At 39.3% G+C, this 17,036-nt stretch overlaps 1 protein-coding gene across 4 annotated transcripts in view; it reads left to right on the top strand.

The window, feature by feature from the left end:
- LOC127453988 (MAP7 domain-containing protein 1-like) overlaps window positions 1-16,733 on the top strand; it is a 75,941-nt gene extending 59,208 nt beyond the window's left edge. For all 4 annotated transcript variants that reach the window (XM_051720867.1, XM_051720865.1, XM_051720866.1 and 1 more), the window contains 9 exons: window positions 1,854-2,065; window positions 3,775-4,057; window positions 5,273-5,453; window positions 7,283-7,387; window positions 7,916-7,966; window positions 8,087-8,156; window positions 10,221-10,290; window positions 12,910-13,130; window positions 15,257-16,733. In XM_051720867.1, coding sequence (XP_051576827.1) covers window positions 1,854-2,065; window positions 3,775-4,057; window positions 5,273-5,453; window positions 7,283-7,387; window positions 7,916-7,966; window positions 8,087-8,156; window positions 10,221-10,290; window positions 12,910-13,130; window positions 15,257-15,267 — 1,204 coding nt within the window. In that variant the 3' untranslated portion in view covers window positions 15,268-16,733. The remainder of the gene's footprint in view (window positions 1-1,853; window positions 2,066-3,774; window positions 4,058-5,272; window positions 5,454-7,282; window positions 7,388-7,915; window positions 7,967-8,086; window positions 8,157-10,220; window positions 10,291-12,909; window positions 13,131-15,256) is intronic.
- Window positions 16,734-17,036: the final 303 nt, after the last annotated feature.

Below are 17,036 nucleotides of genomic sequence, written 5' to 3'. Positions count from 1 at the left end.
ATCACTTGCCATTATATCAAACACAGCTGAAAGCTATTTGGTTCATTAAATGAAGCTTAACATTGTCTTTGTTTTTGAGTTGCTACAGTATGCAATAGACTGGCATGTCTTAAGATCAATATTAGGTCAAAAATGGCAAAAAAGAAACAGCTTTCTCTAGAAACTCATCAGTCAATCATTGTTTTGAGGAATGAAGGCTTGAAGATTTCATACAAAGGTGTACACTACACTCTTCAAAGACAAAGGACAACTGGCTCTAACAATGACAGAAAGAGATGTGGAAGGCCCAGGGTAGGGTTGCACCAGCTATGCTTAAGTTCTCATGTAAGTTAGGACGTAAAGTTCACACTAAGGGCTTAGTAACTACTAGTTTGTAACTAAGTCAGTGCTTAATTTGGTTGCACCACCTGTTCTTAAGGCAAGACTTAACTAGTAGGTCGTAAGCTCTCTGTAAAGTAATGTGTAGTCGCATAATATGACATTTACCTGTATTTATCCAATAAGCAGCCTTTAAATTTGTACACAGAACTTGTGTTCAAACCTTGTTTGCTCGTAACGGTCAGCTGTAATAAATTATATCCCCATTAAAATACGATACGTAATAAAAGTAGATTTGATCAATATATTTGCCCTGTGTAAATAACAATATATAGGAACTGTATCTAAAATAAATAATGGGTGATAAATAAACACTAATACAACAGGCTGGAAAAATAGACATTTATTCATTTTAATATCCTATATATATTTTGAATGTGTTGAAACTTGACACCGGGCGACGCATCCTGAAAACTGCACCGTTTGAACGCTTTCATGCTGAAGAGCCGCTTAAAAGTAAAAAAATGTTTCTCTCGTAAATGTAAACGAGTGTAAATGTCAACATCATACTGTATGTCGAAATGATTTATGCCTGTCACGCAAAACATGAGCTCATTGATGTCATAAAATATCAGTATGCTTTTTTATTCCATCCGTTAATCCTGGTCAGAGGCTTCCGTAAATATTTAGTTCATACGTAGGGTTACGTCCTACCTAATTTTAATGGTGCAACGCTCAAATATTTAGTAGTGCGTAAATTGTGAAGTTTTAACTTACACACAGCTGGTGCAACCAGCCCCAGATGTACAACTAAACAAGAGGATAAGTACATCAGAGTCTCTAGTTTGAGAAATAGACACCTTGCATGTCCTCAGCTGACAGCTTCATTGAATTCTACCCGCTCAACACCAGTTTCATGTACAGTTAGGAGAAGATTCAGGGGTAGACTTATGGGAAGAATTGCAAAGAAAAAGCTGCTTTTGAAACAGAAAAACAAAAAGAAAATGTTATAGTGGGCAAAGAAACACAGACATTGGACAACAGATAATTGGAAAAGAGTGTTATGGATTTTAACCCCATTGAGATTTTGTGGGATCAACTAGACTGTAAGGTGCGTGAGAAGTGCCCGACAAGACAGCCGCATCTATGGCAAGTGTTACAGGAAGCGTGGGGTGAAATGTCACTCTTTGAAGTATTTTAAGATGTTCTGAACATTTTCAAGTTGTAATAGTAATTTTTCATGTTATTAATGTCCTGACTATAGATTGTGATCAGTTGAATGCCACTCTGGTTAATAAAAGTACCAATTTCTTTGCATAAGTGCAAAATCTGTACATTATTCCAAACTTTTGGCCGCCAGTGTACTTTTAGGACATAAATAAATATCAGGTCACAGTTTAATTTGCAGTGTAATGTGGGGTTAATGCACAATTCTAACAAGTGTACAAATTTCTTTGTTGTCTCTACCATCAAGCTTTACGTTGCATTTTACAATATCGCTCAAAGTTAAATGGAATTTCTTTACATGTTTCCAGCCCAAGTCCTGTGTCCAAAGTGCGAGCTGCTTCTCCTGTCACGCCAAAAGTCCGGGCGTCCTCCCCGAGTCCCGCAGTAAGCCCCAGCACTCCTAAAGCCCGACCCAAGAGGGCCAGAACCCCTGCCCGCGTGGAGGCTCGTACAGCCTCACCCATCACAATGGAAAGGGTTAGAGAGACCCGCAGGCCGGCTACGCCCGAAGAGCCAACGAGTGAGTGTGCTTATTGTGGCAGTTGCTAAGTGCTTCTGTTTTTTGAGGGATTTGATAACAACAGGCAAAATGGATCCCAATTTTCCATATATATTTGCTAGGTGTGTGTACAACTGCATATTTTCAAAATCTTTATTATCTGTTTTAAGATTAATTACTATGTAATTAGTCTAGTTTAGGGTCATCTCGACCAGACACATTTCATAGCCATATACGGACACTAAGCGAAGCATGTTGTTTTGTCACATGACTCGGTGCGGCGAAGGTTTAACCCTTTAATGACAGCCTAAAGAGTCTCCTGAACTGAGATCAGTCAGTTTAATTGAAATGAAACAATGCATACCCTATAGTGAAGCCAAAACATAATGTCCACGCATGTAGATGTGGGGTATTAGGAGGTTAATACACAAATATCATAATCCTCCCATAAAACAGAGATCTACAGATTATGCATAATAATGGGCAATTTAAAGTTCAACAATAATGTCTTGAAATTTTTTGTTGTAATGATCAAATTGTTATAAAAGCTGTGTTTTGATGGCTGTAGTGGCTGTGTTTTAAAGGTTTGTGAGTTTTGAGATGCAACTTCGGAGAGGGTTTTAGCATGTTGCTGACCGTCTAAGAGTTATAGCAGCTTGCTAAATCCTTCTTCGAGAAATTGCTGCACTAAATTCACCCCCTTCAAAGCACCAGCACTAAAAACAGCTAGATAAACTAGGCTGTCCCCGAAAGTTTAAGCATCTTCTTTGATCCCTCACTTCAAGTGACCTTTAGACAACCAAGCAAATATTTAGAAACTACAATGCTTTATTCTTGCTAGTAATGGAGTCATAAGTAAAAAAAAATAAGGACACCGTGTTTTCAGATTTTTTTGTTTTGTTTTGCACTTCCCGGCCATTATAAAAACTGACCAGATGAAGGTATCTCAGTATACAGGATGTGACACAAATACTGGATTCAGGCATGTCTTGATGCCTACCTGCCTCTGTATACAACCTCCGAAGGCAGCAATTTTCTGCTTTCGGATACAGCCTTAGTTATATCACTAATCAGCATGTTGACCATCCTGACCTATCCCTAATATTTGTTATATTTATGTTTCCATATGCTAGGAAAGTAGGATAGGAATCCAATATAATCCAAGTATAAATTGTACTTTTTTTTCATAGCTAGCTGTCTTTATTGCATTTTAGCCACAGTGTATAACCCCAGCCCATATACCATAATTATGTAGCTTGTTTACGTGCATATTTTTGACAGAGTGCAGTAGCTATTCTACAAGCAGATTGTCATCGCTCTTTATTGGGTGTGAGAGAGCTTGTTAGCTAAATTGCATAGCTGCTCTATCTACTTAAGAGCCAGTAAGCTAAAATCATTACTGAAACACTCTTCAGTAATCACCGTAATTGAACATGCACTCCTGCCTCACAGCGCACGCTGATTCCAGCAGACTGCGTGAAGGTCTTGTCTGTTTAGTCTGGATTACTGCTGCAAGTTATTATGTAACAGTTTGCCTTTTTTAGAAATTGTAACGTGTGGAGTGGCAATGCTCTAACTTTGTTTTTGTCAGTGTAGACGTGCTGAAATTTAATCAAGCCCTCACCAGTATCATTTAGAATCATTCAGCCTTCTCACAGACAACAAATCTGTCATTGTTTCTTCTCTCCAGTCCTCATATTTTACCTTCTCCATTTCTCTGTCACCTCTAGCCTCGTCTCCTGTCCCCTCGATTGTTGTGTCATCATTTCCAGACAAGCCCCCTGTCGCTACTGCGCCAATCCTGTCGGCTTTCACACCCTCTGCCCCTGAGGAGTCCCCTCTTGTCCCTGCCCTCCCACAGGTTGCCTCTCCAGCTCCCTCTCCAGTCAAACCCATGGCTGGCACCAACAACCCGGAGGAGGCCTCTCGCATACTGGCTGAAAAGAGACGACAGGCCCGTGAACAGAGAGAAAGAGAAGAGCAAGAACGGAGAGAACAACGGGAGAGAGAGAGGTTTGCAACAAATACATTGACTATTGTTACCACCTTAAGGTGCCTTTCAGACTGAATAAATTTTTGTGTCCGTCCACAGTATTTTTTAATTGTTTTCATATGCAAACATGCACTAGATGGACGTCTCTGACCATTGCGCCGCATCTTGTTGTTTTTCAGCGTCTCGCGCAAATCCCTTGTATCAAAGCTACATTCTACCTCCGATATTACAGGCTGTGGTTCTCTGATAAACACGTTCTCCTTCATCAGCCTGTGTAAGCTCCAGGAATAGCCTCAGCGGTGTGGAGCTGTTGACGTCTGGAGTTCTTGGTGACAGTTTATGAGTGTAGTGACTTTATGAGCCAATAGCGATTTTGGCAGCAGTGTATTGAGCATTCCACACAGTGTATGCTTCAGTGCCGATGGTAACTAAGGATATTTTGGTCACAGCTAAAGAGATTCACAGATTCAAACTCTGGGCCTATTTCAAGTTTTGCATTTGGCAATTTGTAATGCTCTGACTTTATCTAGAAATTAAAGAATTGTCAGAGCAGAGGCCTTGTGGTCCGTCTGAGTAATCTGACCTATTGAATCATATTTCTCATGTTGGACACCCTGATTCAAGTCCAGTCTGGTTCACATTCCCTTCCCACTCCATTCTCTCTCCCTTTGATTTCCCATCTCTCTTTACTACTGTGTCTATCAGTAATATCTGCCAAAAAGATGACAAAATGTAAGTTTCAGAGATTCTATCATGATGAATTTTGCAAGATAACACTGGTCCACTTGCATTCATACTTCCATTTTATTTATTTATTTTTTCTCCCAATTTGGAATGCCCAATTCCCAATGTGCTTTTTAAGTCCTCGTGGTCGCGTAGTGATTCGCCTCAGCCCGGGTGGCGGAAGACGAATCCCAGTTGCCTCCGTGTCTGAGACCGTCAACCCGCGCATCTTATCACGTGGCTTGTTGAGTGCGTTGCCACGGAGACATCACGCCATCCACGGCGGCAACCACGCTCAACTCACCATGCGCCCACCAAAAACGAACCACATTATAGCGACCACGAAGAGTTTACCCCATGTGACTCTACCCTCCCTAGCAACCGGGCCAATTTGGTTGCTTAGGAGACCTGGCTGGAGTCACTCAGCATGCTGTGGGATTCGAACTAGCGAGCTAGCTTACTTCCATTTTTAAAAGATTCATAAAATTGAGTGGTGTGTGTGTATCACACAGGCTCCAGCATGAGGAGAGGCTAGCACAGGAGGTTGAGGAGAGGAGGCACAGAGAGGAGGAGGCGCAGCTCATGGCTGAGCAGGAGAGGTTGAGGGAGAAGGCCCAGCGCCTGCAGGAGGAAGAGGAGGCGCAGGAAAGAGCCAAAATCGAACAGGAAGAGAATGACCGTCTTCAGAAACAGGTAAAAAACCAACTACATTTGCCAGTATCCTTAGGGTCATAAAACTCCATTCAGTGTGTTAACATGAGCTGTAGATGCAGGTGATGGCAGTGTATATTCAGTAATTGCTCAGTTGTGTCAGAGCCGAGGCCTGGTATTTAATGCAAATGTTTGAGACACGTTGAGCCTTGGTGCTCATGCTGGCAACGCAGGTTGGAATATGGCCTAGGTTTGGTCCTGATCCTATTCCCTCCTTTTCCTCAAATAAAATTGTCTCCTGTTTACTTTAGCTGCCAATAAAAGGGTTGGAAAAGTAATTGCTCATCTGCTAGTTAAAAGGGATAGTTCACCCAAAAATGAAAATTCTCTCATTATTTACTCACCCTCATGCCATCCCAGATGTGTATGACTTTCATTTTTCTGCTGAACACAAACAAAGATTTTTAGAAGAATATCTCAGCTTTGTAGGTCCGTACAATGCAAGTAAATGGTGGCCAGAACTTTAAAGGTCTAAAAAGCATATAAAGGCAGCATAAAAGTAATCCATATGGCTTGGATAAGTCTTCATGTCTTCAGAAGTGCTATGATAGGTGTGGGTGAGAATCAGATCAATAATTAAGTCCTTTTTTACTATAAATATCCACCACGTTCACATTCTTCTTTTGTTTTTGGCGATTCACATTCTTCTTGCATATTGCCACCTACTGGGCAGGGAGGAGAATTTAAAGTAAAAATGGTATTAATATTGATTAGATTACTTAAATATCGATCTGTTTCTCACTCACACACCTATCATATCGCTTCTGAAGATATGGATTTAACCACTGGAGTCCTATGGATTACTTTTCTGCTGGGTTTATGTGCTTTTTGGAGCTTCAAAGTTCTAGCCACCTTTCACTTGCATTGTGTGAACCTACAGAGCTGAGAAATTCTTCTAAAAATCTTCATTTGTTTTCAGCAGAAAAAGAAAGTCATACATATCTGGGATGGCATGAGGGTGAGTAAATTCTAAAATAATTTTCATTTTTGTGTGAACTAACCCTTTTCCCTTTTTAACTTCTCAGTAAAAGGAAGTCTGTAGTCTGCACAATCTTTAACATTTTAATTTTATCTCATGTGTACAATTGCAGTGATCTACTGCAATTATTTCCTACATTAGTTTGAATACATTTTAAGTTTTAATCAGCTCTGTGATTCTTGGTGCATTGGGGCCCTATTATCTTCAGTAGCTTCTTAATCAAGTCACCTGTTAGATTTTAAAGCTGGTTGAGCAGCTCAGCCATGAAGCACAGTGTACTTACACCACATCTTTCTCTTACACTTCACTGATTGCATCTATAATCAGACTGACATTTTTTGCCAAAAATATTTATTATTGAACAGTTTATTATAAGGTATTATTAAACAAAGAATCTTGAATTTATTTGATCCAAATCTGTACTGAAAAAATACACATTTTCAAGCAACTGCAGAGCTATGATGAACTAAAGTGCTCACAAATTAGCTGTTATATACCTCTTCTGTGAATGGCACGACAGCAACTGCCATTGAAACAAGAGCGCTTTTAAGGTTTTACAACCACCTTGTGTTCAAAACTGTAATTAAGTGAATATTAAGTAAGTAGATAATATCTGATAATCTCATAGCACTAGGTTATGTGATTTTGATGCCAGAATTCTCATGGACAGTTGTCGCTTTACACATTGGGCATGATTTGTCCTTTTGCTGGAATTGAACGACCATCATCTTGTGTTAAATGTGAGCTGAATGAATGGCTGCAGACAAAACCCCTATTTTAATATCCCTGGATGTTCAGTGTCAATCTGATTGTATGTTAATTTTTTCTGTAGAAAGAGGTGGCTGATGCAAAGGCTCGGGAGGAGGCCGAGAGACAACGCCTGGAGAGGGAAAAACATTTCCAGAAGGAGGAACAAGAGAGGCTGGAGAGAAAGAAGGTAAGACTGGTCCTCACTTGCCAAAGCCTCTGCTGACTTTCTGTTTTCTTTTAAAATCTAATTAGAGGCAATTGTTTATATATCTACACAAACTTCGAACTCAGCTATCCATTCATTTCCTCTCCTAAGTAGTCACACATGCCCACGGTAGCTTTTAGACTCCCACTGCGGTAGAGATGGGTTTGTAAAAATAACTTTTCAGGGTGGTCTAACTACTGGAGAGCAAAAACTGTTCATGGAACAACACCTTCGCTTACACTGCCTTTCCCCTCACTTTAAACCTGTTTACTGGAGAATGGTGGCCCTCGTCCACTCTGTTCTAGTGGTATTAACTCACTAGTACAGTACTTCCTCTTTCTGGTGTGATTTTAGAGAATGTGATGTCCTCTAAAGCAATTAGCTCTGAGCTTTACACATTGCAGTGTTTTTCTGTTCTATTGGTACATTTCCCCTTTAAAAAGATGTATTGAGACCAATTTATATAAATTTTTCTTGATCTTCTTTGCCTTTTCTGTGTGTTGTCACTAGCGTCTGGAGGAGATTATGAAGAGAACACGCAAAACAGATGCAGGAGAAAAGGTACAGTGTGGTTCTCATTAAAAACTGCCTCACTGCAGCAGTAGCACAGTTCTGATTTCAATTTGCGGTTTAAGAGCTCAGAATCTAATTTGGCCCTTTTCTTCTCTTTCCTTCATGCAGAAAGACACAAAATCTCCTTCATCTGAAGTCAATGGCAAAGATTCCACAATCGATTTAGAGATAAATAAAGGTATGTCAGCTAATTTATGTGTATTTAATTTATGTTCATATCATTTGAGGGTGGATTAAAGGGATAGTTCATCCAAAAAGGAAACTTCTCTTCATTTACTCACCCTCACGCCATCCCAGATGTGTGACTTTCTTTCTTCTGATGAACACAAACGAAGACTTTCAGAAGAATATTTCAGCTCTGTAGGTCCTCACAATGCAAGTGAATAGGTACCAAATTTGTGAAGCTCCAAAAAGCATATAAATGCAGCATAAAAGTAATCTAAACAACTCCAGTGGTTAAATCTATTTCTTGGATTTAACCACTGGAGTCATATGATAACATTTATGCTGCCTTAATGTGCTTTTTGGAGCTTCAAAGTTCTGGCCATCATTCACCTGCATGGCATGGACCTACAGAGCTGAGATATTCTTCTAAAATCTTTATTTGTGTTCAGCAGAAGAAATAAAGGAATACACATCTGGAATGGCATGGGGGTGAGTAAATGAGATAATTTTCATTTTTGGGTGAACTATCCCTTTATGTATGGATGTAATTAAGTATGGACAATCTTTAGTTATACACCGATCAACCACAACATTAAAACCACCTGCCTAATATTGTGTAGGTCCCCCTCGTGCCGCCAAAACAGTGCAAACCCGCATCTCAGAATAGCATTCTGAGATGCCATTCTTCTCACCACAGTTGTACGGAGTTACCGTAGACTTTGTCAGTTTGAACCAGTCTGGTCATTCTCTGTTGACCTCTCATCAACAAGGCATTTCCATCCACAGAACTGCCACTCACTGTATGTTTTTTTTTTTTTTTTTTTTTTTTTTTTTTGGCACCATTCAGAGTAAATTCTAGAGACTGCTAGAATATCCCAGGACACCAGCAGTTACAGAAATACTCAAACCAGCCCATCTGGCACCATCGGTGTATGTGGCATTCGCCATTCTTTCAGTGCACTGCTCAGATCTCTTTGATACTTCCCCTGCAGTAACATTATATGAAACCAGTCTAAGCTGATTTGCTAGCCTTAGCTGGACTCCCAGCCTGGTTTTAGAGGTATTTTTCTTACAGAAGCAGACCAACTTAAACTGGTTCAAGTAGTTTTCCAATATGGGATTTTACCTTTGAAAGAGGAACTATTCTGACTTTCTCTGGAGTGGAACATTTAATTAAAGACCGTATGGTCATCTGCCTCTGCAGATTTAGATCAGTCCTGCACAACTTTGCCCATGGCGCTGCCATTTTACATGTACCTTAAACAAGTCTTAAGACTTTATTTTCCTTCATTAATAATTGCAGAAATAAAAGTTAAACAGTGTTTTGAGAGAGGATAAAACATTCTCCTACAAAAAACAAACTGATTTTAGCCAGAGGTTGTATATGGAGTATTTTCCCAATGGTCTCAGTTCATGTAGTCAGATGGAGAGCATATAGCATGAGAAGATGTCCCACCCCTGAAAAAGTGTATACACACAATATTTCCTGTCTGTCTGTAGGTCTTGCGTTATAGATCTAAATGCTTTTACTGTTCAAAACCAAGATCTCCCAGTATCCTTTGTAACAGCATGTGAACTGGCAGCATGATGAATTCATCATAGTTTATGTTTAGTCTTGGGGTCTAATCACATGAAAGTGACTATTTTGGGTCACAGTCGTAGTGCCACCAACTGGTAGCAGGAAGTGTGGCTCTTACAACAGACTTCAGAATAGTCCTCTTATATTTACCCAAATTGCTTAAATTGTTTAGAATAATGTAAAATGCCAAATGCATGTGTCCACTTTGCATTCTTCTCTGAAAGCTACCGGGTTGAAATGGAGTGCATTGATCTTAGTGCTAAGATGCTGAGTAGTTTTTCTCTAATCAGGCAACTCGATGAATATGCCTTTACTAAGTCTACTTTTTTCCAAAAGCAAAGATTGTTATTGCTAACCGCTTGGAATACATATGTACAAACAAATTGCAGGGCTTTTTTACCCTGTTAAACACTAGGACAGGCTTTCTCAGAGCAAACTTTGCATTTAGTATTAAGATCTTTTGAAAACCTATTAACATGAAATTCTGTCTGTCTGTAGCATCCGCTGACTACCAGCCAAGCACGCTTTTGAAACAAGATGGTCAGTTTCAAAGAGGTGTGAAGGAAAGGTAAGTCCTGCATTTGGGAGTCATGAAATGATGATTTGTGTAGCATTGGCCAACCCGTAATGAACAAACACAGTACACGGTGAAGCAAGACTAACCATAAATTAAACATTACTTGAACCTGAACTGAATTAAAAGTCAGTAAGCAGATTTCACCACACGACACTTGTGTAAAGAACAAACATGGTATCCGAGGAAGACTTCACTATTGTATTCCTTGTTGCTTCACTTTATTTCCGGATATTCCAGGGTTGTTGCAGCGGAATTGCGCTGCAATAGTGGGGTTTCCCTCTTATGTAAAACTCTGGGATTCCCCCAATGTACAAGCATATATATGCAAACATGAGGGACCGTCAGTATTTTACATTGGTGTTTGTAAATGGGTATAGTTTATAGCAGGGGTACTCAATAGGCAGACTCCGGTCCGGATCCGGACCGAAGGACAATTAAATCCGGACCGAGCTCTAAACCTTTGTGCTAGTTATCTGACACCTGGCTAAGTGATTGGGTAATTATTGCTGTATATGTGCGTGGAGCAGTAATGAATAGTGTTTAGCCTCTAGAGTGGGAATAAAGTGCATCCAGTGCTACGCTTCACTGTTGTTATGTAATTAGTTTGTTTGTTGTTTGTAGATTCTCACTTGAAGGAAAATATAAAAATGGTCCATCCAGTTGGGTTGCCACGGTGTACAGTGTTACTGGTTTTACTCTGTACAAGGGACAACACTGGTGTGAAATGTTATACCGGTGGAAACATTATAAATGGAACTTCCAATATCAGTACAATAGCCTAACGAAAAGAATAGCTTTAAATAAAGAATAGTTACCTAATGAAGAGTTTGCGACTCATGATAAATGAACCTAAACAACACATTGAAAGCCAGATGTTCTTTACCAATGTATCAAATTACACAGGCAGCAAAGTACGCACACTGACAGAAGACGTTTAATTGCAGGTAGTGAATATAATGTGAATGGTGGGTAACTGAAAGACATCTCGGATTCAGAATGACACAAGAAATACTGTTAGACACACAGACACGCATTTGAAGAAATGCACTTTATTATATTTTTAAGAACAGATAACAGAAAAGCCGTCTATGTGCATGTCTGACGCGCTGTATGTTCGGAAACTTGCAGTCTCGTGGAACACGCGTATGTTAAGGGTTCTCACTCTTTCTTTGTTTCAGTCTTCTGAACATTTTTTGCAAGAATAGTATCGTCTGAATCCAGCCAGGTCTCCTAAGCAACCAAATTGGCCCGGTTGCTAGGGAGGGTAGAGTCACATGGGGTAAACTCCTCGTGGTCGCTATAATGTGGTTCGTTCTCGGTGGGGTGCGTGGTGAGTTGAGCGTGGTTGCCGCGGTGGATGGCGTGAAGTCTCCACATGCGCTATGTCTCCGTGGCAACGCGCTCAACAAGCCATGTGATAAGATGCGCGGGTTGACTGTCTCAGATGCGGAGGCAACTGGGATTCATCCTCTGCCACCCGGACTGAGGCGAATCACTACGTGACCACAAGGACTTAAAAAAAGCACATTGGGAATTGGGCATTCCAAATTGGGAGAAAAAGGGGAAAATCCACACACACACAAAAAAAGAGTAGTATCGTCTGTGACAATGCTGCAAATGACCTCAGACCATCTCATCTCAATAGGTGCTTTGAGTTAATTTCACTTTATTTCCACAGAGCAGTTCGTTGTGAGCTCAGCTCTGCAGGGTAACTTTATTTATAGCCTATACATCTGTGATTAAATCATAAAATAATACAAAAACACCTCGAACCAAGATTTATAGAGTATTTCAGTGATTATTATCATTATAATTATTATGTTTACATTTAGAATAGTTTTTAGATCTTAATATGTATTAGTATTTTATTTGCCTGACATTAAATTGAAAGGTGGTTATATATGTTTTTTTAACCAATTCGCTATTTAAATAGCTTTTTCGTTTAATTTGAAGTGCAGTTTGAATTTAGAAAAGTTTTTTGGTTTAAGTTTTTTGTTTTTAAATGAATTAATTTAATTTTCAATGCAAAATCACTAAAGCAAGAGTATTCACCGATCCTTCAGTCGGGGGGTTGATGACGTAATTGGATATTGTGATATATATACACACACACTGGCGGCCAAAAGTTTGGAATAATTTACAGATTTTGCTGTTTCGGAAGGAAATTGGTACTTTAATTCACCAAAGTGGCATTCAACTGATCACAAAGTATAGTCAGGACATTACTGATGTTAAAAACAGCACCATCACTATTTGAAGAGAGTCATTTTTGATCAAATCTGCCATCACTCCAGCACCTTATCCTTGAGTAATCATGCTAAATTGCTCATTTGGTACTAGAAAATCACTTGCCGCACACAACCTGGGTGTGTTAACCGGTTTCTCTCAACCCCTTAAAGGGCGTAAAGAAATTGGCATTCTTGTTTCCATGACGTTTCAGAACGCCACTTACTGCAAAAACCCTGGAATAAACCGTTTTCTTAAGTGCATGTAAATGTGGTCAGTGTTGTATTTTTCTGAGCAAAGAGTTACTTTTGCTGGATGCATCTTATCAGTGTAGGATTTTTTGCGCCATCTGAAGTAATCCATGCCTTCTATTTTCTCTTTCAGTGTGTCATTACTTGAGATGAATGGTGTACAGTCTACCAAACATGAGAATGGCCTGTCAGCCAAAGGGGAGGGTCACTTTGAAGAGATCATCCAACTGACCAATCACAGCAGTGGGCGGGAGAGGTCAGAGACTGACATGCCTGATGAGCCAATCATGGCCTTTGAGAGTGGGGAATCATTCCTTAAGAAAACAGGCCCAATTAAACCTCAGAATGTGGCAGGTGAGCTTCTAGAGGAACTGCAACCATACCACTAAAGCACATGTTAGAAAAGGGCTCCGTTTGGAATTCCCAAACTTTCAGAATATTTACTGAATTCGATGAAGTACTTGAATCTTGACCACGAAGTATGTTCTTCTTTGTCTTGACATACTACATCTGCTATGTTGGCACTGACCTTTGACCCCTGTGTTCTTGAACCTTTGATGTACTAACAACAATTGCAAAAACAATTTACTCAGGTGTTGTTGCTCATGACTGATGACTCGTCCATTTCAGGCTTTTAAGAGCGCTGTTACTGGTAAAACATCTACTATAGTATAAAGAAATGCTTGCAATTTATATGTTGCTTGGAAAAAAATCGTTTTAATCCAAATACATGTCTGGTTTTGAATGGCTATCAATGGGAAAACATGCTTTTGGCACCAAATTGTGAAGTTCCGGCATCTGCCAGCAGGGGGTCATGCTAACCACACAATTCCTGACCCCCTGATTGGGACGAGAAGTTGTTTCTTCTGCAGATTTAGTTCTATGTGGACAGTAAAAGCAGACTTCTCAGTTTCTCATGTTTCAGTGTTAAATATATAATACTGCATCGTCAGTCTCCGGCGTGAACAGTTTATAGTTTTAACGATACATTTGAGCCCCTTTAAATGTGTTTTAGATGCATGTCCATCATACATGTGACTTTTCACATTATGAGCAGATTTTGCAATATTGCTCGAAAACTTGCACTGGCATCACAAATGAATGATTAGTGTTACTTTTGGGCAGAAGAGTCAATCTCCTCATCTTTCCTCCTTTTTTTGGGCCTGGAAGTTTAAAGTTGACTCAGGTGTGGGTATCATGGTGCACACGTGTTAAATCCCTATTGAGGGCTGCTGGGCAACAGGCCGGGTAATGGGGTGAAGAGCCTGGCAGGCTTTGGCACTGAGCTGGATTCCAGGAATGGTGTCGGAGACCTGATTCTGCCATACTGGCACCCAAGACTGGAAACAGTAACCCTGGCTTAGCTCGTCACCCCATCTACCCCCTTACATTGGCCTGGTCAGCATTACTTGCGCTGCTTCCCTCAGCACGTACCTTCACCTGTCAGCCTGCTGACAGCTCTTCAGTCGTAAATTATCCGCAAAGAAAACACAAGGGGGTTCACCCCAGGGCATGCCAACTCTCGTAAACTGAGAAAACTTACATTTTTAATCTGAGGAGATATCCAGAATCTTTGGTTTGGCATATCTGGAGCTCAACTTTCTTGTCTTATATTAAGTATAGAATTATCATGGGCAGTTTGAAGCACTCTAGTTTTCTTGTACACCTTTTTGGAAAAAAACATACCAGCCTAAAGGCTAATGTATAATTCAGTACGTCTCGCACAGTATGCGCAGACAGCTTAGTTTTTCTAGACATACAGTCTGTGCATTGACTGTGCTAAAAGAGTATCAAAAAGCAGTCCTAGTGCTAAGTGCTTGATCATGCAGATATGGGTCAGGAGCTTCAGTTAATGTTCACATCAAACATTAGAATGGGGAAAAAATTTGATCTCAGTGATTTCGACAGTGGCATGATTGGAGCAGACGGGCTGGTTTGAGTATTTCTGTAACTGGTGATCTCCTGGGATTTTCACACACAACAGTCTCTAGAGTTTACTCAGAATGGTGCCAAAAACAAAAACATCCTTGTTGATGAGAGAGGTCAGTGGAGAATGGCCAGACTGGTTTGAGCAGACAGACAGGCTACAGGAACTCCGATAACCACTCTGTACAATTGTAGTGAGCAGAATAGCATCTCAGAATGCACAACACGTCGAACCTTGTGGCGGATGGGCTATAACAGCAGAAGTCCAAAGTGTTCAGTGAGTGTAAAGTATAGTCTAGAAATTACTCTTTGTGGGTGCAGTCTCTATAAAATGTTGTTACAAATCTTTATCCAGTAAATCACAAACAAATGAAAAGGTGTTGGAGCCCTGTGTAATAGCAGCTGATTTTAGCTGGATTTTCCAACAGGGCAGAATTTGTTCTAGGCTGAATTTGTTGTTAAAAAGCTATTTTAGTATTATCTGGTCCTCCTTTTTTGTCATGCATTGAATTCATATCCATTTTTAACCTAAACATTGTTTCTGTGTCCTCCAGAAGTCCTCTGAGGTTGTGCACTGTTGGATAAAGAATTAAATCTGTGGGTCCCTTATTGGTGTCTACCTTAGGGACCTGATGGAAAGAAGCACAGCATGAACAGACCTGTGCCAAACCCAAAAACTGACTTCTGTTTAGACTGTACAGAGCAACCCCACTATCAAAGCCTCTCTTATGGCAAATAATGGAAATTACAAGGAAGCTACACAATCGAGCTGAACAAAACAAGTCCCACCAACATGCACCAGATTCACCATTCATCAAGTCTCTACTCCGTATGACCTCACACTTTGTGGCGGTCCAATTCATGCTTTCTATTCTGATCACCACAATACAACAATTAAAAAAAGGCTTGTGACAAACATTATTGATCCTTGTTATGATTCATGCTGTTATGGGTTGAACACAAAAGTGCTTTGGATGTTTTGTTTTTTTATGTTTAGTTATTTAACTCGAAGAGAATTGTAACTACTGGGTACAGTTAAATGTGAATAATGTAAATTGGACAATGGAAAGAGACGATCTGTGGAATAAAACAGAATGAAAAAGGTCTGAACTCCACTGTTTCAAAGACCTCTTCTTTTTATGTTAGTGATGATAAGAGATGTTTTAATTTTCATGTTGCCTCACAGTGAGAACATTTTAATGCCATAGTGTTGCACCAGATGCAGACATTTATATTTTGTGCAAGATCACTTAGGCAACAGGGACATTGCACTAATGTTCGGTGTGTGTTTGAGTGATTAAATAGTAATATTAATATCTAATTAATAATATGCAAAAGAGACTAATCATCATCATTCATGCTAATGAGATAACTGACCTTTAATTTGAATTTGGTTATTACTGTTGCAACTGCAACTTAAAGGTTATGGTCTGGCTATTTTGTCTGGCTTATTCAAAATATTTGCTAATCCTGAATTTAAATGCTACTGCATAAATATTTAGTTGTGTGTCAAAGGCATAATGGCACTATTCTGAGTCTATTAAAGAGGAAATGTATTCTGAATAGCTCCTTTTAATTTAACATAATTATGTAAAACTTTACAAGAAGGTTGTGTACATTAACATTTTTTTTAAACAATTGTTAACATGAAGTAACATTGAACAATACTTTTATTGCATTTATTGATCTTGGTTAACGTTAATTTCTAATACTATTAATACATTTTCAACATGAAAAGTTGTATACATTAATATTAATTAATTAATCATATTTCTAAATTATCATTAATCAAAATTCATTGTTAGTTCATGATACCTATGATGAATTAACTAATGTTACCGAATAGAACCTTATTATAATGTGTTTGCAATTATTCTAAAGTCTGATCAAGTTGCATTTGTCCATTCACCAGTCAGTTTTTCAAAGATAACAGAAAGTGTGTTGTACAGAAAAGAGATATGTAGAATATGTATTTTTATGATGGGAGGATAGAAATGTTGTTTTTATTAAAACCTTTTTTTTTTAAATTCATTTATTAATGTCTGATTTTTTTATTTTATTTTTTTATTCTTTTTTTTTTTTTTTTTATGACAATGGTACAGTCTCAATCTGCGTGAAACTTTAATGATCTATGTTATAGATGTAATGTATATCCTTTTGGGAAAACTAACCAGCTCCAAGATGACTCAGCTGTCTCCTATGATGCTTTTCCAGAAGGCCAGCAAGCCATGAGTTACATGCCTATACCAGACTTCCTGCCAAGCATACATCCATTTTGACCTTTGTGCACATGCTCCAGAGCTTTTGCCATCTGTATACTGCGGCATCTAATAC

Source organism: Myxocyprinus asiaticus, chromosome 16 (assembly GCF_019703515.2).
Source record: "Myxocyprinus asiaticus isolate MX2 ecotype Aquarium Trade chromosome 16, UBuf_Myxa_2, whole genome shotgun sequence".
Classification (NCBI taxonomy): domain Eukaryota; kingdom Metazoa; phylum Chordata; class Actinopteri; order Cypriniformes; family Catostomidae; genus Myxocyprinus; species Myxocyprinus asiaticus.
Note: the sequence above shows the minus strand (reverse complement) of the source record. Positions and strands in the feature narration are given on the sequence as shown.